Source organism: Heteronotia binoei, chromosome 14, assembly GCF_032191835.1.
Source record: "Heteronotia binoei isolate CCM8104 ecotype False Entrance Well chromosome 14, APGP_CSIRO_Hbin_v1, whole genome shotgun sequence".
Taxonomy (NCBI): Eukaryota; Metazoa; Chordata; class Lepidosauria; order Squamata; family Gekkonidae; genus Heteronotia; species Heteronotia binoei.
Genome location: NC_083236.1, coordinates 24,038,832 through 24,063,131, shown reverse-complemented (window position 1 = coordinate 24,063,131; position 24,300 = coordinate 24,038,832). Strand labels below are relative to the sequence as shown.

General features: G+C 45.8%; 1 protein-coding gene across 1 annotated transcript; it reads right to left on the bottom strand.

Annotated features, from left to right (window-relative positions):
- Positions 1-11,617: 11,617 nt before the first annotated feature.
- On the bottom strand, positions 11,618-22,570 carry LOC132582130 (cyclin-dependent kinase inhibitor 1-like). Its single transcript, XM_060253586.1, has 3 exons — positions 22,451-22,570; positions 14,797-15,233; positions 11,618-13,843 (listed from the first exon to the last, which is right to left on the bottom strand). Coding segments are annotated over exons 1-3 (507 nt in total). The 5' UTR covers positions 22,453-22,570; the 3' UTR covers positions 11,618-13,775.
- Between the last annotated feature and the right edge of the window lie 1,730 nt (positions 22,571-24,300).

Below are 24,300 nucleotides of genomic sequence, written 5' to 3'. Positions count from 1 at the left end.
GAAAGCTGATGAAAGCATGTGTGTTTAAAAGCCTTCTGGAAGGACCAGAGGACATTTTTGTTTAGATTGTTTCAATTCTACTGCTAATGTTTTGATGCACTGGACTTCACTGGTATGTGGCATTGATAATTGTAGTTTTTTCAAGTGATTTTTTAATATAAACCATGTTGAGGTCCTATTTAGCCAGGAATGGCACTTGCATATTTGTAAATAAAGTGAATGTTAGAAAAATGCTGATGTCTACAGTGCTCTCCTCTCCCCCCCCCCCATTCCCCAGGGAACCTACACAAGTAAGTGCAGCCTCTTGTACATGAAGGAAGGCGTAACGCTGGTGACAGCAGCAGGTTTGTGTTTCCATGTGTCACACAGCAGGGCCTAGGAAGGCCTTCTACTGGCTGCCACCACTCTGGTAAGGGTCTGCATGGGAGAGCCCAGAGCACCCAACCACCCTTGTCTTCCTTATTAGTAAATACTTGACCATGACCAAGGAGATGTGAGGACCTAAGCAGTATAACAGCAACAGTTTATTTACAATGTTCAAATAATAAGTAGGTTAAAACAGTGAAATATATACGTAAGAGGCAGTTGGCTAGTTGGAGGCCCTCCCCCCTCTTCAGGGTCATCAGAAAGCAGGGGGAGGGGAGGGAAATGTCTGTTGGGAACTCTATTATTCCCTATGGAGATTTATTCCCATAAAAAATAATGGAGAATTGATCCGTGGTTATCTGGGAGGGGGGTGTTTTTTGAGATAGAGGCACCAAATTTTCAACATAACATCCAGTGCCTCTCCCCAAATTAGCCCCCAAGTTTCAAAAAGATCGGACCAGGGGGTCCAGTTCTATGAGCCCCTAAAGAAGGTGCCCCTATCCATTATTTCCTACAGAAGGCAGGCATTTAAAAGGTGTGCAGTCCCTTTAAATGTGATGGCCGGAACTCCCTTTGGAGTTCCATTATGCTTGTCACACCCTTGCTCCTGGCTCCACCCCCAAAGTCCCCAGATATTTCTTGAATTGGACTTGGCAACCCTAGCAGGGCCCCACCTTTTGTTCCAATCCAATCACACCTTTATTGGCATAACGAAGAGAGATATGCAGAGACCTGCCAACCGAACAACAATCAGATGTGTCTGTTCAAAGCATAAAAGGCTAAACTAAGATTAAGATCACAATAAAACCTTAGAATCATTTTTAATAACTTCCGCCAAGAATTTGGCAACAGCTTTTGTGATATCGATTATGTTGTCATTTAATAGGAAACGGCAATCAATCCTATTTTCTTGAATGTAGGACGGTAAGGAAAGACTATCTAACAGAACCTTCTGGAGATTAGTATACAGTTGGCAGTTCAATAAAATATGCTGGATGGAATCCAGCAAGCTTGACCCGCATAGACAATGTCTCTCGCTAAAGGGGACTTGAAGAAATCTCCCTTAGAGAACATTGGAGGGAAATGCATTCATCCTAGCCAGCATAAAAGCTCTCCAATGTTGTGGATTATCTAGTTCAGATAAATATCTGGCCATTTTCCTGGCTGTCTCATCAAATCCAAGTGAGACAGGAGGAAAGGAAAAAGGAAAGGTCCCCTGTGCAAGCACTCTGGGGTGACGTTGCTTTCACAAAGTTTTCACGGTGGACTTTTTACAGAGTGGTTTGCCATTGCCTTCCCCAGGCTTTTACACTTTCCCCCCAGCAAGCCGGGTACTCGTTTTACCAACCTCGGAAGGATGGCAGGCTGAGTCAACCTTGGGCCGGATACCTGAATCCAGCTTCTGCCGGAATCAAACTCAGGTCGTGAGCAGAGAGTTCAGACCACAGTACTGCAGTGCTGCTGCTTTACTTTATACTCTGCAGGAGAACAGGCATAAAATTGGACAGGACACAGTTTATGAGATTCTAGATCTAAGATTCTCTGTTTGATAAATCTAAAATTCATCAGATAAAAATAGATCGTCAATTGCAATTCCCATGTGTTTGAGCTTCGACAAGATTCCATCTTGCCAAGGAGCATTATAAGGGTCCCTTTTTAGGTAGTTGAGCAAGCTTGCTCGTTCAGCCCTATAAAATACCCACCTTTTGTTGATGTCACTAGCTCAAGCACCATGTATGTTGTTGCTAAAGCTGCAGTCATCTGAAAACTTTCCAGGGAGTAAGCCCCGCTGAGTAACGTTATAATCACTTCCAAGTGCATCAGCTTAGACTTGCTGCCTTGCCATTACAAGAAACACAAGCTCGCCTTTTTAAAAGACAGCTGAGTTTCTCCTTTTTGATCTGTAGTGCTTAGAGGAACATCTTATTTCTTATTCGGACATCTCACATTGCTCTGCTTCAAGGGCTGCAGCAGGTGGGGTGAAGCAGCACGGGGAATTATGGAGTCAGGATGCGGCATAAAGACTTAGAACTTAAGGTTGCAGAGCAGTCTTCAGATCTGGCTGTACCACACGCAATGCCATGTGACAATTAAGAACATAAGAGAAGCCATGTTAGATCAGGCCAATGGCCCATCCAGTCCAATGCTCTGTGTCACACAGTGGTGAAAATTTGATATATACACACACACACACACACACACACAAACACACTGTGGCTAATAGCCACTGATGGACCTCTGCTCCATATTTTTATCTAAACCCCTCTTGAAGGTGGCTATGCTTGTGGCCGCCACCAGCTCCTGTGGCAGTGAATTCCACATGTTAATCACCCTTTGGGTGAAGAAGTACTTCTTTTTATCCTTTTTAACCTGTCTGCTCAGCAATTTCATCGAATGCCCACGAGTTCTTGTATTGTGAGAAAGGGAGAAAAATACTTCTTTCTCTACTTTCTCCATCCCATACATTATCTTGTAAACCTCTATCATGTCACCCCACAGTCGACGTTTCTCCAAGCTAAAGAGTCCCAAGCGTTTCAACCTTTCTTCATAGGGAGTGTTCCAGCCCTTTAATCATTCTAGTTGCCCTTTTCTGGACTTTCTCCAATGCTATAATATCCTTTTTGAGGTGAGGCGATCAGAACTGCACACAGTACTCCAAATGAGACCGCACCATCGATTTATACAAGGGCATTTATGATACTGGCTGATTTGTTTTCAATTCCCTTCCTAATAATTCCCAGCATGGCGTTGGCCTTTTTTATTGCAAATGCACACAGTCTTGACATTTTCAGTGAGTTATCTACCACGACCCCAAGATCTCTCTCTTGGTCAGTCTCTGCCAGTTCACACCCCATCAACTTGTATTTGTAGCTGGGATTCTTGGCTCCAGTGTGCATTACTTTGCATTTGGCCACATTGAACAGCATCTGCCACGTTGACGCCCACTCACCCAGCCTCAACAGATCCCTTTGGAGTTCCTCACAATCCTCTCTGGTTCTCACCACCCTGAACAATTTAGTGTCATCCGCAAACTTGGCCACTTCACTGCTCACTCCCAACTCTAAATCATTTATGAACAAGTTAAAGAGCATGGGACCCAGTACCAAGCCCTGCAGCACCCACTGCTTACCGTCCTCCACTGCGAAGACTGCCCATTTATACTCACTCTCTGTTTCCTATTACTCAGCCAGTTTTTGATCCATAAGAGGACCTGTCCTTTTACTCCATGACTGTCAAGCTTTCTAAGGAGCCTTTGATGAGGAACTTTATCAAAAGCTTTCTGGAAGTCAAGGTAAACAACATCTATCGGGTCCCCTTTGTCCACATGTTTGTTCACCCCCTCAAAGAAATGAAACAGGTTAGTGAAGCAAGATCTTCCCTTACAGAACCCATGCTGAGTCTTCCTCAGTAACCCATGTCCATCAATGTGCCTACTCATTCTGTCCTTGATAATGCTTTCTACCAACTTTCCCGTTATTGAAGTCAGACTGACTGGCCTGTAATTTCCCGGATCTCCTCTGGAACCCTTTTTAAAGATGGGGGTGACATTTGCTACCTTCCAGTCCTCAGGAACGGAGGCAGATTTCAATGAAAGATTACAGATTTTTGTTAGAAGATCCACAAGTTCAACTTTGAGTTCTTTCAGAACTCTCGGATGTATGCCATCCGGACCCGGTGACTTATTTGTTTTTAATTTGTCTATCAGTTGTAGGACCTCCTCTTTTGTCATCTCAATCTGACTCAGGTCTTTCAACACCCCTTCCAAAATTAGTGGTTCTGGGGCGGGCAAAAAGTTCTCATCTTCCACAGTGAAGACAGAGGCAAAAAATTCATTCAGCTTCTCAGCTATTTCCCTATCCTCCTTCAGTAATCCTTTTACCCCATGGTCATCCAAGGGCCCCACTGCCTCCCTGGCTGGTTTCCTACTTCTAATATATTTGAAGAAATTTTTATTGTTGGTCTTTTTGTTTTTTGCAATATTCTCCTCATAGTCCCTTTTTGCCTGCCTGATCACAGTCTTGCATTTAATTTGCCACAGCCTGTGTTCCCTTTTACTAATCTCACTTGGACTGGTTTTCCACCGCTTAAAGGAGTCCTTCTTACCTTTTACAGCTTCCATTACTTTGTTTGTTAACCATGCAGGCCTTTTCTTATGCCTGTTTGTGCCTTTCCTAACTTGTGGTATGTATTTTATCTGAGCGTCTAGGATTATAGTTTTAAATAGTCTCCAAGCTTCCCCAAGGGTTTTGACCGTATTTACTTTTCCTTTCAGTTTCCTCCTCACATGCCTCCTCATCTCAGTGAATTTACCCCTTTTAAAGTTAAACGTGGTTGTGGCGGTCTTTGGGGGCAACTCCCTATTTATACAAACGGTGAAATCAATAACATTATGGTCACTGCTCCCAAGCGGCGCAATCACTTTTACATCTCTCACCAAGTCTTGGGCATTACTTAGGACCAAATCCAGGATCGCCCCACCCCTGGTAGGTTCTGAGACCATCTGCTCCATAGCACAGTCATTGAGAGCATCAAGAAACTCAATCTCTTTCTCTCGACCAGAACACATATTGACCCAATCAATCTGCGGGTAGTTAAAATCACCTATTATGACATGTTTAGCCGCTATCTTTAAGCCTTCCATCATATTATAATCGTCCTCTCTCTTTTGATTTAGTGGGCGATAACAAACTCCCATAGTTAAATTTCCTTTGGGCCCTCTATTTCAACCCAAAGCATTTCTAAAAGTGAATCTAATTCTCTGACCTCAGTCTTACTGGACCGTATATCCTCTCTGACATACAGAGCCACCCCACCTCCAACCCTTTCCTCCCTATCCTTCCGATATAACTTATATCCAGGAATCACCGTGCCCCACTGATTCTCCTCATTCCACCAAGTTTCTGAATTCCCACAATGTCTATGTTTTCTCCCAACACTAAACATTCCAATTCACCAATTTTACTTTGAACACTTCTAGCATTTGCATACAAACATCTATAATTTCCCAGGCAAACTAGGCCCGCTACCTTCCTCCTGCCGCCTCGAGACTCTGGCAGACAGTCCATACTGTTTGTCACCATCACAGTGGACAACTCTGATCCATTACCCGGTAGAAAAATAGCAGCCAACCCTTCATCTCTTTGAGACGAGTCCTCCCGAACCAGAGACATTTCATCTCCTGTCGGCTTTCCCCCAAGATTTAGTTTAAAAACTGCTCTGCCACCTTTTTGATTTTAAGCGTCAGCAGCCTGGTTCCATCCAGGGACAAGTGGAGACTATCTCTTTTGTACAGCTCCCGCTTGTTCCAGAAAGCATCCCAGTGCCTAACAAACTTAAACCCTTCCTCCTTACACCATCGTCTCATCCACACATTGAGACTTCTAATTTGTGCCTGCTCTCCTGCCCTGCACGTGGAACAGGTAGCACTTCTGAGAAGGCTACCTTGGAGGTCCTGGCCTTAAGTCTCCCGCCTAGCAGCCTAAATTTTTCCTCCAGGACCTCACGACTGCATTTCCCCACATCATTGGTGCCAACATGCACCACGACCACAGGCTCCTCCCCAGCACTGTCCATCAGCCTATCTACTACACGCGTAATGTCTGCTACCTTCACACCAGGCAGGCAAGTCACCATACGGTCAGTACGCGGTTTCGCCACCCAGCTGTCTACTTGCCTAAGGATCGAATCACCAACTACCAACCCCCCTCCCCCCTCTCCCCCTGCCCAGGGATGGTTCCTTGGCGCGAAAGGATTCCCGCTCACCAACCAAAGAAGAGGTCCCTTCTGAGGGCACATTCCCATTATCCTCAGCACGGTGCCCTCATGCTCTCTGGCAGCAATGGGGCTGCTACGTTCAGAGCGGGGCTCATCTAATACGCCCCCGAGAGTTTTCCCCAAGTGCCTAACTGACCGTCTCTGCTTCTCCAGGGCAGTCACCTTGGCCTCAAGGGTACCAACTTGTTCCCTGAGGACCAGGAGCTCCTTGCATCAAGCACATACCCAAGACTTCTGTCCTTTGGGCAGATAGTAGTACATGTGACACTCAGTGCAAAACACTGAAAAGCCCCCAACCCTCTGCTGGCATTCTATCTTCATGATATATATATATTTAAAATATACAGTCCTCTTTAAATGCTGTTTAAGTGGCTCCCTTTCTGGAGGGTCAACTTACCTTATTGGGAGAACAAGGAAATCAGGGATCTGGGTTCCTGGTCCTTAGGGAGCCCCTAGGCAAAGAGCCACAGGCCAAGAGCCCTTTAGCTCTCGCCCTTTGGCAAGGCGCAGCTTAAAATGCAAAGAGGGTGTAGCAGAGGCACTCCTAAGCAATCAGCAGCAATCACTCTCAATCTCTTTCACCTTTAGCCCACTCAACCAAATAAAGAGCAGTTCCCCAGCTATCACAACTCAGAATTTTAGGCAGCCCCACAAACCTCAGAATGAAGTCTTTCAAAACTCATAAATTCTCAGCAACTTCTCCAGCTGTCTCAGTTATCAGAGCTGCTCTGCTCTGTTCTGCTCCTCTCAGACCTCTGTGAGATTGCACGGTCCAAAAGGGGTGTGGGGACTCAGCAGCGGGATGCTGGATTTGGTAGCAAACCCTTGATTTGTTCTATCCTTGGCAGTAGAGGATGCATTTTTCACCATAGGAAGAAGCTGTTTCTTGCTCCCAGTAGAAAAAAGTTTTTATCCGAGCAAAATTTCTGATGATTACTATGGGGGAGGCCTTGTCTTGGGCATCTCACCCTGAAGTATTTTCGCCGATGGTGCATTTTATTTATTGGTTATTGTTTTTACTGTTTAATTTTAATGTGGTATTTTAACTCTATTTTATAGCTTTGTACTGTTACTATTATATGTTGTGATCAGCCTTGAGCCCAGTTACAGGAAAAGGTGGAATAGAAGCCCACAAAATAAAATAAAATAAAAATAAAAGTATCCTTTGCAGCAGGGATTAATGAGCCTTTTCCATCCTGAAGCTAGTTGTAATAATAATGATGATGATATTGGATTTATACCACACCCTCCACTCTGAATCTCAAGAGTGGCTCACAGTCTACTTTATCTTCTTCTCCCTGTAAGGTGGCTGGGGCTGGAGAGAGCTCTCATAGCACCTGCCCTTTCAAGGACAACCTCTGCAAGAGCTAAAGTTGACTCAAGGCCATTCCAGCAGGTGCAAGTGGAGTGGGGAATCAAACACGGTTCTCCCAGATCAGAGTCCATGCACTTAACCACCACACCAAACTGGCTCTCTAAAGAGCTGAGTGATCTGTGATGGAACCCGTCAGAGAAGAGTGCTGAAATCTGCTTCAGAAAGTTGGAAGGCCCAATTGCAGGGAGTTAGTCATTGCATTCTGTGAGTTTGTAATGAGGTGAGTTTCAGTTCTGATGCCTGGGGAGGAAGGGGAGAGAGAAACATCATTAAGGAAGTGGAAACTACTGCATCAGAGAGTTGTTTAGATCTAGTTCTTGCAGAGGTGAAACCCCATTTCTGGACAGTCCGGGTAGGGTCCCAAACTGTCCCTTTGTAAAGAATCCCTTCATAAAGAAAGGGCACAGGTTTGGGAGAAAGGTAGTAGCCAAATCTGGTATGCTCATTTCTTAAATGTGGGTGGGATTTTTTTTTTTTTTAAGCAAGGATCATTCACTCTCCTGAACACCTGCCTGTAATTTGAAGGGAATAAAATACAATCCGAGAGAGGTCACTATAATGGATAACACAACAAAAAATGCAAGCTAGTGACCAATTTGCTAAGAAGTATATAGAAACCGGTCCAAATGTCCAAAACATGTATATTCAAATGCCAAAGTAGTGTGGTGACAAGCAAGAAGCCACATACTGAGCTGTAGCCGATGTGAAATTGCTGCTGGAGACGCTCTGTGTCCCTCTTTTTTGAAAATTGTGTAAAGAATCTATATAATTGAATCAATATTGGTCCCAGGTCTGATGAAGACTGGAAAGAAACAAGTACTTAATCGATTGGCTTGTCACCACACTACTTTGGGACTTGAATATACATGTTTTGGACATTTGGACCGGCTTCTATATACTTCTTAGTAAATTGGTCACTAGCTTGCATTTTTTGTTGTGTAATTTGAAGGGGGCATAATCAAGGGGCAGTGAGAATGAGGCCCAATTGTTAAAGATGGCACTGAATTTTGCCCAGTGCTAAATTTTAAGAAGCAATTTGGTGCCTTTGCTTGAAAAAAAGCCTTTGAAGAATTTCTGGCAAAGCAAAAAAAAATTATCACAATGGTGACCAGAAATGAAATCCATGTGGTACCTGGACCAGTCATTTAGTGACATTTGGATCTTGCTGGACTTCATGGTTTCGACTGAGGCCTCCATTGTTTTCTTCTTCACAGAATGCAAGTGCTGGAATATCCTACCAACAGTGATTAAAACAAGTCTGTGAAGAACCTGTCAGCATCTGGCACCACCAGAGCTGGCACAAGAGTCTGTCGTTTTTCTCAACTTTTTAATTGTAACATCTGCCTGATGAAAGGTGCTGGTCAACTCAAAAGCTTGTCTAATATTTCTATGTCATTTTGGCCAATTTTATTTAAAAGGCATTATGTGGATTTGGTTTCTTGTTCTGGTTTTTGCATGGGTCAATACAGCTGTTTACAACTTTCCCCCTACTTTGTAAGACTGGCCACCTGTCTCAGGAAGGGGGCCTTTCTAAGGCATCCAGGTGTGTAATAACTTCTGCTGCAGCTGTCCCCTTTTGCCTTTTACCTGTATTGAACATCCAGTGGAAGTCTGGAACTGAGAAAGTCCCACCTGTGCAGTGAGCACAAAGGGCTGGCTGAAGGACTCAAATTCTGCCTGTTCTAAAACTAAATTCTGAGGTAAATCTGGAAGCTTCCCCTTGGAGAAAAATATGAGGAACTTCAAATGATGCACAAAAAAGTTTCAATAAAAAGGACAGAGTTTCTCAATGCAGAAGTGTGCTGTCTACATCTTGTTCTGACAGGTTATTTAGAGCAGAAGGGGTGAAGGTTTGTGCTTTGTGCGGAACATATGAACATGCCGCTGGCTTGCCAATTACCAATTTCCTAATCTCTCTTCCACATCTGCAGACAAAACAGCTCCTTGGCCTTGTAGGACGGATGTCTCTACTGTTCACCAGGAGAACAGTTTGGAAAAAAAAATGTCTAGAACTCTGGTGGAGCCAGACAAGAGGAGGTCATTGTGGGTTGCTGCTCTTTCTAAAAGCCAAGTAAACGTTTTCAGCCTTCTGGCTGGGAGGGGTGAAAGGATCGCAATATATAGCTCTCTTTCTTCAGCTGAAAGCCCTTTAGAAAATGTTCAAAGTGAGCCCACTTGTCACATTTGCACCTAAAATGGGTCATGTTTTTATTGAGGAAATGAAAGCAAAGCATCAATTGTCATGGTTATGCTCCCAAAAGCAACAGTTTGGGTTGGGAGTTTTGTAGCTTATTGCCTGGTAGTAGGGGTGGAAAATGCTGTCCAGTTGCAGCTGACTTATGGTGGCCCTGTAGGGTTTTCAAGGCAATAGACGTTCAGCTGGCTGCCAACCAGCTCCATGGATATCCTGCTCCAGCACTTGAGAGCTGCAGCTGGTGGAGAGCCCCATTCTCAGACTGTCTGGGCAAAACCAAAGAGAATCATAAATGCCCTCTTAGAGGAGACCACCAAGCACATAAAGGGAAGTCTCATTCTCTTCTGTAATCTTGAGGCAAGCGATCTGAGCTACTTTCTCATTGGCATAGCCATAATGGAGAGTGGGAGGATTTGTGAAAATTTAGAAAGGTACCATCTTTCTCTGCCACATACAACTAATGCCTTCCAATATCATGGTGTTCCATTTTCCAGTTTTAAAAGCTTCTCTGTTTAAATGAGTTTATTCTCTAAGTTTTGAAACACTCCATTTCCCCCCAGGAACTCTCATGTTGACTTGACCTGTCATAACAAGACTTTGGGAGCACGCTTTGGGATGCACAGTCAGCTCATAAGGCACCATCTCTGGATCTTGAAGTTTGGGCAGGCTGACATAGGTCCTTCAGGTACCCAGTCCAAAGGACTTACTCAACTGAGTTCAGAAACAAATGAGCCACTGATGCTGCTTCAACATTGTGGCTACCATGTCTGAAGTGTCCCAACCATTCTCACAATCAGCCTTCCTCAGAGGATGTTACAGCAGTCTAACAGGGATGTCACCAAACTATGTGCAACTGTGGCTAAGCTGATGCCCTCCAAAACTGGCTGCAGATGTTCTCCCTGTCTAGGCTGGCCCAGGGCACTCCTGGTCACCTGTCTCCTGTTCACCCACTGGTGAAGAGATATCCAGAAGCACCTCCATGCTTCTTCCATGAGGGGGAGTGTTGCTGGATACAGAACAAGTCGGATTCCAATTCCTGCTTCAGTGTGGCTCACAATCCACAGTACTTCCATTCTGCCTAGATCCATCCCATCTTTCACTGACTCCAGATAGTTAAAAGGCCCCATTATTGACCTGAATCAACCGGGAGGACAGTCTAGATCACATCTAGATTCAGTCCTTGTCTGCACCTTCACAACGCACAGCAAAATCATTGACCAAGCTAGCTTTTGGGAAAAGGCTCGCAACACATCTTCTCATCAAAAAGCACTTGATAAGCTTCTAAAGAACTCCAGAGTTCCCCAGAAACCTGTGTAAAACATGAGTCAACTTAAGCCTAATCACATAATAGTTGTGCTTGTAATGGTAACTTTTATTTTCAGTCATGGTGGCTTCACGTTCACAGCAAGAGGACAGTCTAGAAAATATGGTAGTGGTTCAGGATTACACTACCCCAATGTCTTGTAATGGCTAGAGTATCAGACCAGGATCTGGAACAGCCAGGGTCGAATCCCCACTCTGCCATGGAAGTTTGCTGGGGTGATTGTGGGCCAGTCACTCTCTCTCATGACCTATCCCAGTAGGTTGTTGAGAAGATAAAATGGAGGAAACGGATGTAAGCCGCAAGTTTTGATTGCAGCTGCAATTCAGCTTGGCACACTATGAACTGGCAGTTGCCAGTCTCTAAAAAGCACAGAAATGCCACAGGGTGACAGAACGCCCAGCAGTCAGGTGAATCAGCCACTTCTGACAATGGTGGGACATGAATAATTTACTGCCCAGCAGGCTGCTGCCAAAATACATGAGGCAGAAATGAAGCAGGGTGAAGAACCAAAGCACAGATCCATGCAAAAAAACCAAACAAAACAGACAACAAACTGATCTCAATACAATGTTGGAAAACCGTATGTAGAAATCAGATTTTATTGATAACACTGCAAACATCTACCTTTCATAACCAAATGATATAATAAACTCTCTCCTGAGGCTGATTTGCTGAACCATATTGCTACAATAGACCAAGCAAACAAAAGCAAATTTTCCCCAAAGACAAATGCTGATTTGAACATAACAAAGACCTTTCTGAACATCAGGATGAACTGCATTGACCCAAATGAACCACTGGACAAATGATTGGAATTGAGGAAAAACTTGTAACTCAAAGAATAATTTAACCTACTAACAAAGAAACAAAAACAAACAAGCTACTAACAGGTGGGTTAGATAAGTATCTATCATAACAGATATAGGTGGAAATAAGCAAGCCTCAACACAGCAGTTTTGCAGGTGCAATACTTTGCAAAATTCCTCTTTAAACTCCTTAGTCATCCAGCAGACAACATGGAGTTGAAATATTCCTGATTAGACCTGCCTCAGTTGCAGATAAGGGCTTTAACAGAATGCAGGCTTAGTTTTTTATGTCGACAAAAACCAGGTACACGGCAGGGTACGGCTCAGTTCTTCATCACAATCATAGATGGAGCACTTGCTTGAGTGGAAATGCCTGAGGATGACACACTTCTCTCAATCTGCATGTTGATAGTGGGAGAACTCTGGCTACAGGTTACAAAGACATGTAGATTTGGTGTTCTACCACAGTGGTCAGAAGCATCAGTGGTCTAGTTATTGAGCATAGTGTTCATGGTTAATTCCAAGTGCAATTTCCTCTCTGCCTTTATGAGGCAGCTTTAGAAGAGCTTGAACAGTATAGCTACCATTCATGCTTAAACAGACAGGTAGTATGTTTTTGTTTCTTGGGGAGGTGGGGAATACTGTTAATGGGAAGGTCTGATATGCAGCCTCAGCCCTTGACGTAGTCAATATGACTTATGTAGCTTGTGGCCCAATCTAGCCCACCAGATGTGGATGATGGCCCACCGAGGACTGAACCTCACATTCTGGTTGCTTGACTTGGACTAGAGAGTGGAGGTCTTGTCAAACACCTGGCAGCCCCACAATGCATCTCCATTTTATGAATACAGATTTTGGACATCTGAAATGTTATTGCAGTACAGAGATATTTTTTAACTGACAGAAGTAATCAATAGCGTTTCAGAATATTACATCCTATGGAAATCAACCCTGAACATTTAGTTCAAAATTATCAATAGGATAAATTTAGTTCCTCATCATAGCGAACATTTTGAAGCGCAGCACCTTCTCAAGCGCTGACAGGTGCACAATGGTGTTACTAAGCAGCATAGCTCTCAGCAAAGGTTGTTAGGTTTAGGACATCCTTTATGACCATGGTTCATTATCTGTCACAGAGCTCTCTTTCCCTGATAACCATTTACACAGGCCACATGTAATATCAACAAGAGCAGAATCACATGATTGTTCTCTGCTTCACGGTTCGATCTCTGTTTAGACAAGAGGCCAACTGGTACCTCGCTGAAGTAAAAAGAGACTTGCCAAGTCCACATCGGCCTGTGATCGGGGGGCACCATTTCCAAGTTCTGGACCCTTAAACTATTACGATAGTGTGGGGAAAACCTCTTCTGAATGGAGAACCAGTTAGCAGATTCTTAGCTGAGGCAACTGGATTAACACATGGCCTCCACTTGTTCTCAGTGCATGCTCAGCTGCTTTAATAGCTGCCACACCAGTAAGCAATTTTTAAGAAGGCCCATATTTGTAACTGAGTGGAAGGGCCCGGAATTCTGACTCCACTCTTCTAACTCCCTCTCCTATTCCCAATTATCATGCTGAAACTGGAAAGTCAATACATATAAATTCAAAAATAAACATACACCCCGCAGAACCATATAATGGCATTGACAATGTGCTCATACACAGTATTTTGGATCTTTACCCTTAAGCTAACCATTTTCTGATAAGCAATATCCTTTGTGGTGCTGTTGTTGCTACAGTTAGCCTGTTTCTTATTTGACTGCCAGCTTTAAAAGGGGGGAACATCCCTTAGAAAAAGGAGCACTCAGTTTGTCTGGCTGCCCTGTGGGGGACTGTGAATGTCCTCAACATTTCCATTTCAGCTTTCTTGAATATGTCGTTCTGTTTTTGCCTGAACACACAACTAGGATCAGATTTATCCCATAACACTCCATTCTAAAAGGCCAGTTTCTTTTCAGGAGTTTGCATTTCCATTTTGACTTTCTTCTTTGTGGTGTAATAATCTATGAATAAAACAAGACAGTTAGAAATTGCACATACAGCATGCTTTCCACTTGGCTGCTTTCTAAAGACCACAGAATAGGAACTGGTCTATAATGTGGGATCATTCCCAAAACTAACTCACAATGGGACAAAAAGATCAGATTTGGTCATAGACATCTACCCTTGGTTCTGATTATTCAATTTTACAGCACACTCCACGGGGTGGCAGAAAAGCTGCTACTGTACGGCTGGGTCTATTATATTGTAGTGCTCTTAGAGATCGTAAATAACACAGTTGGAAACAGTGCTCACTGGAAGATGCAGAGTGCAATCCTAAACAGAGCTATACCCTTCTAAAGCCAGTGAAATCTACAGGCTTGGAAGGATGTAATTCTGCTCAGGATAGCTCTGGAAGGCAGGAAACAGGAGGTAGAAGAGACAAGATTTGGCCTGGGTTTAGTACATTTTACTAAGTGATGCTGCTTTTGTTGGAATTTCAGATTGTACCTGTTTGCTTGACACCATCCATATCCTAGGCCATATCCTGTGGGCACCATTGTGCCCGCCTGCCAACACCTTACCTGTTGCTTGCCAAGTGTTTTCAGAAAGTGGGTGCAGCTCGCTTTGCACAGCTTCTGATGGCCCCCTGGAGACCTGATTGACTGTGCAGATTAAACAGCTGCCACAAACACTGGTTTTGTTCTCTCTCCTCATCCCTGGTGTAATTTTAAAACTCCCCCTTTCCCCCTTCTCTTGAACTTCCTCTGGGTGCATGCACGGCTTCAGCTCCTGCAGCAGCTATGTTGTGGCTGTGCCTACTGCAGTATCAGAATTCTAAAGGTGCCTATAGGCTCAAAAAGTTTGGGGACCCCTGTCCTAGGCATCGCTGGCTATTTTGTTTCTGCTTTCCTCGCTATGCAGCAATGCACTCTCTTGACCACAAACATTATTTCAAAATCGCCAGTTCCAATACCAGTCAAAGACGTCTGCCTTTGCTTCTTCCTTGCTTGGCTCTTTTTCCCTCCTGTCTTCTTGGCAGGCCTGGCTTTCTCTCTCCGTTTCACTGCGTGGTGAGTTTGTGCTTCCTGGGCTACTGTCCGGTTCACAGGCTGCAGTGGTTTACGAGCCACCCCGACCACACAAGCGTGGTAAAAGGCGGGGACCTCTTGTTCCTGCAGCTCTTCCCACTGCAGCAGGCCTTCCACGGGCACCTCTTGCAAGAAGTCAAAGTTCCACTTCTGCTTGGCCGTCTCCATGTTTGCATACAGCATGCACTGGAAGTCCTGCTGCAGCTGACCGGGGTCCACAGGACCAAAGAGAGTCCTCCGTGCACACTTTGCTTTCGTGGATCTGGTCTCCATTCTCTCTCCTCTTTGCCTTTCGGTTATGAGTGCCCGGAGCAATAATTCCCTGACAAGAACAGAAATACACTCAGGCAACCTTGTAATATAGTTCTGCACATTAGAAACACAACCATATAAAGTGGGGTCGGGGGGGGGGCACAGCCCCACTTAATATTGCTAACCCCTCCGTTGAATTTTTCAGCTTTCCTTTTCCATTAAAAGTACGGTAAATAAATCTCCAGTTCTTTCCTTTATAAAGAAAACTGCACGAACAATATTGTACCCAGTGAATACAGATGTAAAATCTCCAGACATTTTGAAGCCTTTTTAAAAAGCCATAAATCCGGAGGAAATAGGAATATATGCAATATTGCGTTTCTTATCAAAGTGTAACTTCTTTTAACTGCGCAAAATGCATGATTTATAACAGCATACGAATTATACTCTTTGACACATTTATGGAGTTTAGAAATATAAATACCTTCGTTTTTTACAAGTGAAATGGTGAACAGACCTGGAACTTGAAAGCGAGCTGTGAACTGCTATATCTTATGTTACCTTAGCACATGTAATTTAATTTTTGCCAAAAGGCAGAAAAAATAAAAGTTGAAAATGGAAAGCTCAGACTTTGTAGCAAACAAAAAAAGTATATGATTTGGATACGGAGTAGAGCTTTGAAACTCTGGGTGAGATCACACAGGATATTTGACGCAGCAGTATTGCGGCTCTTTGATCCATGCCGTGGCAATCACACAGGTGAAGAGGCACCAGCTGCATACACGCAAGAGGAGCATTCAGACTGCTCATGCACAAGTTCCTGGTAGCTATTTAAACCAGACCCAGCCCGTCCTCAGACAAGATAGGTATGGGCAGGACTCGGGGGCGCATGTGTCCATGTGATTGCGCACATTAAATTTGGAGGGGGGCGTGGCTAGGTCGGGCCATATCTCTCATGTGATCACCCCCACTGAATCCTTCAATATTACCTTTGGGCAAAGTTACAATAATTGCATTAAAACTATTACCTTATGTTTCAAATCTGTTGTTTGTGTGTACAGCGTACAAGCAAATGACCATTAACTATCCTCACATTGTTTCAAAATGACAGAACAAAATCTGAGTCGAGTGGCACCTTTAAGACCAATTATTTTATTTTAGTAAATTTCTATTCCACCCATTCCCCGTAGGGCTCAGGGCGGAGTACAAACTGTCACCAGGAAATCAACTGTAACCCCAGAAAATCTCCAGCCACCACCTGGAGGTTGACAACCCCGTTTCCCCCAACATCTTTCTCCTCAGGGCTGACCCCCAACTCTACAGGTATTTTCCAACCCAGAGCTGGCAACCCTACCCCCAAAGCCAGGCATTTTATTTTCAAACTTCTCTAAAATAGTTTCTTGGCTTGAGTGAGTTTCCAGTAATGAGTTGGATTCAGCCTGGAGTAAAAGTCAGGGCAAGCCCCACCCTGCATGGTGCCCCTCAGGCATGGCCCTGGGAGGAAGCACCAGATGGGGGTGGGGCAGAAGGTTTCACCCTTCTATTCCTGCCAGGGTTGCCAGGTGGGGAATGAGGAGGGGGCACGGTTGCCAGATCCAGGTTGGGAAAAGTCCTGCACATTCGATGACAGAACCTGGGGAGGAGAGGGACATCAATGGAGTACAACGATGCACAGAGTCCACCCTCCCAAGCATCCATTTCTCCAGAGGAACTTTTCTCTGCGGTCTGGAGATGAGCTGCAATTCTGGAGGAACCTCAGGTCCCAGCTGGAGGCTGACATCCCTAATTCCAACAGCACCTTTAAGACCAACTTAGTTTTATTCAGAACGTAAGCTTTCGGGTGCTCTGGAGAAAGTGGACTCTATAACATTATACCACATTGAAGTCCAAACCCTACCTTCTTCAGACTTGATCCCCAGAATCTCCAGGTATTTCCCAAACCAGAGCTGTCAGCCTTGGAGGGGAAGGGTAAAATGCCATAATTGTCCAAAGCAGCCATTTATTCCAGGGGAACTGAGCTCTGTCATCTGGAATAACGCTGGGAAATCTTCAGGCCCCACCTGGAGGCTGGCAACCCTAGCTCAGCAGAATGACTCCCAATGCACAAGGCAGAAAGCTTTGCAAAAACAAAACAAAACAAAAAAACGGTTGGGCAGGGCCAAAAAGGACCTCTCCCGTCACAGGTTTACTCCGGATTCTCTCGTCATTGCAATGCAAGCCCTGGGACAAGCGCCGCGCAGCCTCCATTTCCTGAAGCCCCCCCCCCCCCCCGCCTTTCAATTGCTTCGCAGCTCCCGCAGAATTCTTGCCCCGGGCCGCGCGTGCTGCACAAAGCCTACTTAAGCCGCCCTCTCTCCCGCGCAAGCCGGGCCAGGCCCCGCGCTGCCGTCTCTGGCGCCTGCCCAGGGCGGGCAATTCGAACGGCTGAGCTCGCTCAGCTCCTCCGCCTCCTCCTCGCTGCAGGAAAGGCCAGAAACGAAAGGTGCTCATTCTCAAGCAGAGAAGCGGCCGATGAACGCTTTTATTTTTGCCTAATCTCTTTTTCAGCTCGCTGTTAAGAAGAAAGCAAATAGCTACGCATCTCTTTCTTTAGTGTGTTCCCTCCCAAGGAAGTTTGTCCCCAGGAATTCGGGGAGGGGTCCTCCCCAGGAAGCCTACACAAAACTGTAACCTAACCATTCCTGCTGCTGGACAAGCAGGGACAATTTCTGTCCGTGAAGAGAAGACCCCTTTAGAACCTTTCCCTCTTTGTTCTAAGAAGTCTCAATACCTTGCCCGGAAGAAAAAAACCAAAAGGGTTGCAAAGAACGGCCCTCCTATTTATAAGGGAACAGACCAGGTCTTTCCTCCTTCCCTTGACTAGGGCTGCAATCTCACACGCTAAATATTGCAGTTTCAATCCACTTTCAATGCACTTTTCAGCTGGATTTTACTGCGTGAACTGGCAAAATCCAGTTTGGCAGTGCACTGGAAGTAAACTGAAACTCTTATTTGGCATGTGTGATTGCAGCCAACATCCAAGGCCTCTTGGTCATGCCCCTGCATGTGGCAGTCCTGGAAAGAAAGACATGGAGTTTGCCAGCTCCCAGCCCCTGCACTTCCCTGGATTGGAATCACCCACCCTGCCAGAACCCTCTGTTTTCTGTGCTTATCCCGGAGCCCTACAGACCCTTAGTTCTTTTAAGGCACCACTGAAATTCTATTTCATTCTGCTGCAACAGACTAATACAGTTAATTCTCTTAACACCACAAAATCAGGCCTGTCTCCACGCTTTGGTCATCAGGAGAGAAAGAAAGAAATGTCAATTAAAAAGGGGACTACAAAGGAATATTTGAAAAACGTGGTATCCTAAGGGGTTGCTGCAGCAACCACTCATAGTAATTCAAAATATTAGCATTATTATTTCACCAAGGGGCTTTGAAATGCACAGAGAAATCCACATCAGTATTATAAACATAATAACCGCAGGAGGGGAGAATAATTACCCCTAAAAGCTCCCCACTCCAGCACTGTTATTGCAATTTAAGCAGGCTACAGTTTCTGTAATTGACTCTCAGCTGCCCTCAACATTCTGTGCTCCCAAAACATACTCAGTCCTCATCAAGCTGGTCCCCCTTCCCCCCACTTTTTTTCTTAAATAACAAAGTTACATTTTTCTGCATCCCCAAATATGGGTAAAACCCCAACCTTGTCTGTGGGAGCACCATAATCCACATGTGGGGTCAGCCACTTTACTATTAGATATTGTGGCAAGCTGGGAGCTCACTAGGAATCCTGGGAAGGGAGCCAAGTTTCAAAATTGCCCCAGCATTCCATCCGTGCCTTTCTTCCCCCAGTCGATTTTCACACCTTTTCTTATGTCCATGAGCCTGCAACCTGTCCCTTTGGGAAATGGAACCCAGCCACACTCTCTTCCCCAAAGCCAAGAGTGAATTCCCACCTTCTTAAGGCAAGAGGTGATTCAGAAGAGCCCAGGAAGAATGGTTTTACGTTGGCAGTAAGCTCTCAGGCCTTTAGGACCTTCTGCCTTGGTCAGAGGAGAATGCTTGGCCTGGTTTACTAACAATAATTTGTGATTAGTCCCCCTAAGTGCATAAGAGAAGCCATGTTGGATCAGATCAATGGCCCATCCAGTCCAACACTCTTTGTCACACAGTGGCCAAAAAAACCAGGCACCATCAGGAGGTCCATCAGTGGGGCCAGGACACTAGAAGCCCTCCCACTGTGGCCTCCCCAGCACCAAGAATACAGAACATCACTTGCCCCAGATAGAGTGTTCCAACAATACACCGTGGCTAATAGCCACTGATGGACCTCTGCAATCAGTATTTAAGGATAGTGTGGTCACTCCATCCAGTATTTAAGGACAGTGTGGTCACTCAACAGCCACAAGTGAGCTTCTGAATCTCCAGGCCCCAGAAGGCCCCTCACTCTCCCTACTCAGCAGGCTTGAGATTCTACCAAACCAAGAGATGCTTAGAAATGAAGAGACAAGATCCCATGGGGATTCCTGAAAAAGTCCCATGGGGATTCCTGCCCCAGAGCAGCCCCAAGTACTCTTAACAAAGTCGGGTCTCCCTGAAATTCAATACTGCAAGCAGGAGATGTGGCACTCTTGTTATCTATGCATGCACACTAGTAGCGAAGGCCTGCAAAAGGCAAGCGCTCATACCCTTATGATGCACTTAATGGTCCCAACCTGAGTGCAGGTTGAAAAATAGTGATATAATTCTTGAGGCTCAGCTGGGAATCAGAAAGTCCCTGGCTGGAATCTCTCCTCCACTATGATCCTTCCAAGTGTCTCCTCCTAGCTGATCTCTGCTATCCACACTCTTATAAAAATATGGGGATAATAATACTAGTCTACTTTACAGCAGGGGTCCTCAACTCCTGGGCTGTGGGCCAGTACCGGGCCGCAGCCTGTTAGCCTGGGCTGCCAATCCTCACCCCGCGCAGCCTCGTGCCCCCCCCCGCGATGCCTCCTCCATTTTCACAATTTTAAGGCTGGGGAAGGGGCTGTGAAGCGCCTTCCAGGCTCTGTAAAGGCTGACCCCCCCCCCTGCCGATCAGCGGGGAAGCCGTGGCAAAACCGCAGCAGTAGCGGCCAGCAGATCGCTGAAAAAGCTGCCCTGCCCTTGCCTCCTTCCCCCACCCAGGAAGGAAGTGGGAAGGAGGCAAGGGCTGCGCGGCTTTTTCAGCGGGCTGCTGCGGTTTCCCCATTGATCGGTGTGTGGGGGGGTAGCCTTTACAGAGCCCCTTCCCCAGCCTTAACACTGTGAAAACGTAGGGGGAGGAGGCGCCGTGGGGGGCGTGGCTTTGCGACGCCATGGGGGGCAGAGCAGAGCGGCGAGGCCAAATTCGATGGCTCCACCCTGCCGGCCCTGGGGCTGCGATGGGCCAGCTGGCCCTGGGGCCAAAAAGGTTGGAGATCACTGCTTTACAGGATTGTTGTGCATGTTACAAGAAGACAATGTATACAAAGTGCTCTGAACATTTTATCAGCATTATACACCTGCTAAATATTGTGTTTAAGGTTTAAATGCCTGCTCACCTGCAGCCTTAGACCTCAGGTGAGTAGCTGTATTAGTCTGAAGCAACAGAACAGAGTTCGAGTCCAGTGGCGCCTTTAAAACTAAGAAGTTCTATTCTGGGTACAAGCTTACTCAGAATTAAACTTTTATTGATCTTAAAGGTGCCACTGGACTCAAACACTGTTCTAGCCTTAGACCTGTTCTTCTCATCCCACCTACCTTACAAGGTTGTTGTGAAGATGCAAAAGGGAAAAATAAAACAGCTAAAAAGAAAGGAGGGATGTAACTAATATAAATAAAGTAACAACTCCCTCCCCCCCACCCCATGATATTTCTTTTAAGGTCTGACAAGAGATTGAATTTGGCTGCCTTTTTCTGAACAATAACATCAAGACTAACATAAAAATGTGCAAATGTAGAAGGTATTGGGGGGGGGGGAATGGAACTTCCAGGATAAATACATGGTAATTACCGTACTTTCTGACCAAGCCTAAGTTTATTTCACTCCTCAGTAAAATATAAAATCCATCATTTATACCTTAGTTAATATACAAAATTATACACTTTGATATTTATAAAATTTAGTGGGAATGGAAGAGAAGGTCAGTGATATATATTTATGGAACAGCATAATACTGCAGCTGCCTAAAGTCTCTCTCTCTCTCTCTCTGGATAAACCGTGTTTACATATTTCCAAATTTTGCTATGAGGTTTTGGGTTTTCTTAGAGCAAAGCGCAATAACCGCAGAAGATGACTAGCATATGAAACACGAATCATTCAACGTGGGCAGAGGTGGCAGCAATTCAGAACGAAGTGTTTTAATGTTAAAAGCCACAAGACGAGCCCTTCCAACAATACTAAAAGTATATATCAAGTTTGGAAAAGAAGTAATCCAAAGAAGGGGGGGGGGGGTGAGTAAACAGGCATGGGGTGGAACTGCTACAAGACAGCAGTACAGGAAGCCCGATCCAAGGCATGTTTCCTTGGTTTGAGTCCAGGGGTATCTTCAAGACGGAGTTTAATTCTGGGTATAAACTTTCGAATGAAGGCAAATTACTTCATGCACCGGAAACGTCATACCTTGAATAAAAACTTTGTTGGTCTTCAAGGTGCCCCTGGACCCTTAACTTTGTTCGGTTGCTGATGAAGTGTGCTTAGAGCACATGAAAGCTTCCATTCTGAATAAAACTCTGTCAGTCTTCAAGGTGCCACATGACTCCTACTTCGTTTTATTCAGAATGGAAGCTTTTACTGGACTCCAACTTTGTTCTTCTGCTTCAGAGCAACCCGTCTGCCCACCTGGGTCTGCCTGCCGTGGAGTTACTCAGGAGTAAGCCCCTTTACTCAGGAGCCCCGTGGCGAGAGTGGTAAAGCTGCAGTACTGCAGTCGGATCCCTCTGCTCACGACCTGAGTTCGATCCCAGCGGAAGCTGGTTCAGGTAGCCGGCTCCAGGTTGACCCTGCCTTCCATCCTTCCGAGGTCGGTAAAATGAGTACCCAGCTTGCTTGGGGGGGGGGGGGGACGTAGATGACTGGGGAAGGCAATGGCAAACCACCCTGTAAAAAGTCTGCCGTGAAAACGTTGTGAAAGCAACGTCACCCCAGAGTCCGAAACGACTGGTGCTTGCACAGGGGACTACCTTAACCTTTAAGCCCCTTTGAACGCCCAGCCCAAGTGCCCAGCCTAGAGCGGCTTTCGCCCCCGGCAACTCCGAGGCTTTGCGGCTGGTTGAGGAAAGCGGGGAATCACTTACATGGAAGGAAGGAAGCCCCTGCCTGCCGCTCCCTCGCTGCACCTCTCGGCTCTGCTGCGCAGCGCACGCTGAGCCCGGCCGAGGAGCCTTCCCCGCCCCGCCCCCTGCCTGCCCCGCCCCGCCCCCTGGGCTTCCCTCCTCCTCCGGCTCGTCTCGCGCCCAGCGGGCTTCCCCGGCACGCGGCCATGCAACGTGACTGGCTCCCTCCCTCTCCAGAATCGGGAAGTTTTGCCAAGAAAATCCGGAGGAAAGAGCCAAGCAGCCGTTGGAGAAGGACGCGATCCTTCCCACCGGCGAGAGCGGCAGGCGGGCAGGCAGAGGAATGTATGCAGAAGTGTGGCTTGCTTCCCTCCCGCCCCCCCGGGACAGTGCCAGATATAGGGATGCCAGCATCCAGGTGGGACCTGGGGAGCCCCCGAAATTGCAGTTTATCATTGCTTTTTTGAACAGGAACGCAGTTCTGGCTGGCTTGGTGTCAAGGGGCGTGACCTCATATGTAAATGAGTTCCTACAGGGCTTTAAAACCCTGCGCAAAATAATGGTGGTGTCAGGGGGTGTGGCTTAATATGCAAATGAGTTCCTGCCGGGTTTTCTCTACCACCACCCCCCCCCCCGCAGCTTATCTCCAGACTAGGGAGCTCAGTTCCGCTGGAGGAAATGGATACTTTGCAAGGCGGACTCTATGGCGTTGTACCCCAATTAGCTCATTGACGTCCTCAGACTCCATCCTCCAATCCCCAAGAGTTTCCCAACCTGGGTCTGGCAACCGTAGTCGACTCAAGTCACTGCATTCGCATTTGGCTGTAGCAGCCAACCCAGACACGAATAGGAGGCTGAAGTTGGTTTCCGCTTCTTTATTTGTGCCTTATTCATGAATTCAACCAAAGAACATTGAGGAGAGTTTAAAAGCTCTGAACCCCAAAATTAGGTTTGGAGCATCATAAATCACACATCCCCACATTCAGGGGACTCTTCCCTTTGAGGGCATCCATGATGCTTCCTGGTCCAAAGCTCAGTTCTCGTGTTAGGTGCTCCAAAGTGGGGTTCCCCCACGACAATCACGCAGGCAGACATGGGCCAAACTGCACCCCAGAGCAATCTTTGGACCACCCCAAATGACGCATCCCTACACTCCAGGGACTGTCCACAGAAAGAAGACATACAATGGTGCCTGGTCCAAACTCTCATTCTGGCACCACAAGCCTCTATTTGGACTGTCACCGTGAGGCCTGTATTTCAAAGCAAATTTGAATAAGGAACTGGGAAAACTGCATGCCCTCTACACCTCAAAATAGGGTTTGGACTAGCATGTCATGCACCCCTGCTTTCAGGGGGCTCTCGCAACAAAACATATCGTTTTTCCTGGTCCAAAGCCTTATTCTTGTGCTAATTTCTACAAAGTGGGATGCCCCAAGCACTAATATGTTTGAAATGGTGCATGGTATTAATAAAGCTTCTCGTACTAAAATGTAGCACCAAGATCCGTAATTTCCGTTGCCCAAGGTATACTGGTTCCAGACTGTCAATCATAATTATGTTAAGTGATTTCTTGTTCTGAGCAAAACCATCTGCCACTTGAAGAATTTATTTTTTTAACATTTGTGACGCTGACTCACCAATGTGACTAAAGTTGTGAACAAAACAGTATCAAACGTATTAATGCATCTAATGTAGATTCTTGCTTTGTTATCTGTAGATTTATTGTTCCCAATCATAAATGTCCTTCAACAGTGCCTGGTCAGATGGTGGCTCTTGATTTCTGCTGTTGTAACCAGCAGTATGCCAAAGCCGCCTCAGGCTGACACAAGCCCTTGTTCTACACATCTGGGGAGTGCAGGGACTTGTCTTAG

Coding starts and splice junctions, on each gene's coding strand:
- LOC132582130 (XM_060253586.1), bottom strand. Junction 13,844..14,796: donor AAGGCAGACGTCTTTGACTG/GTATTGGAACTG, acceptor TTTTATTCATAG/ATTATTACACCACAAAGAAG.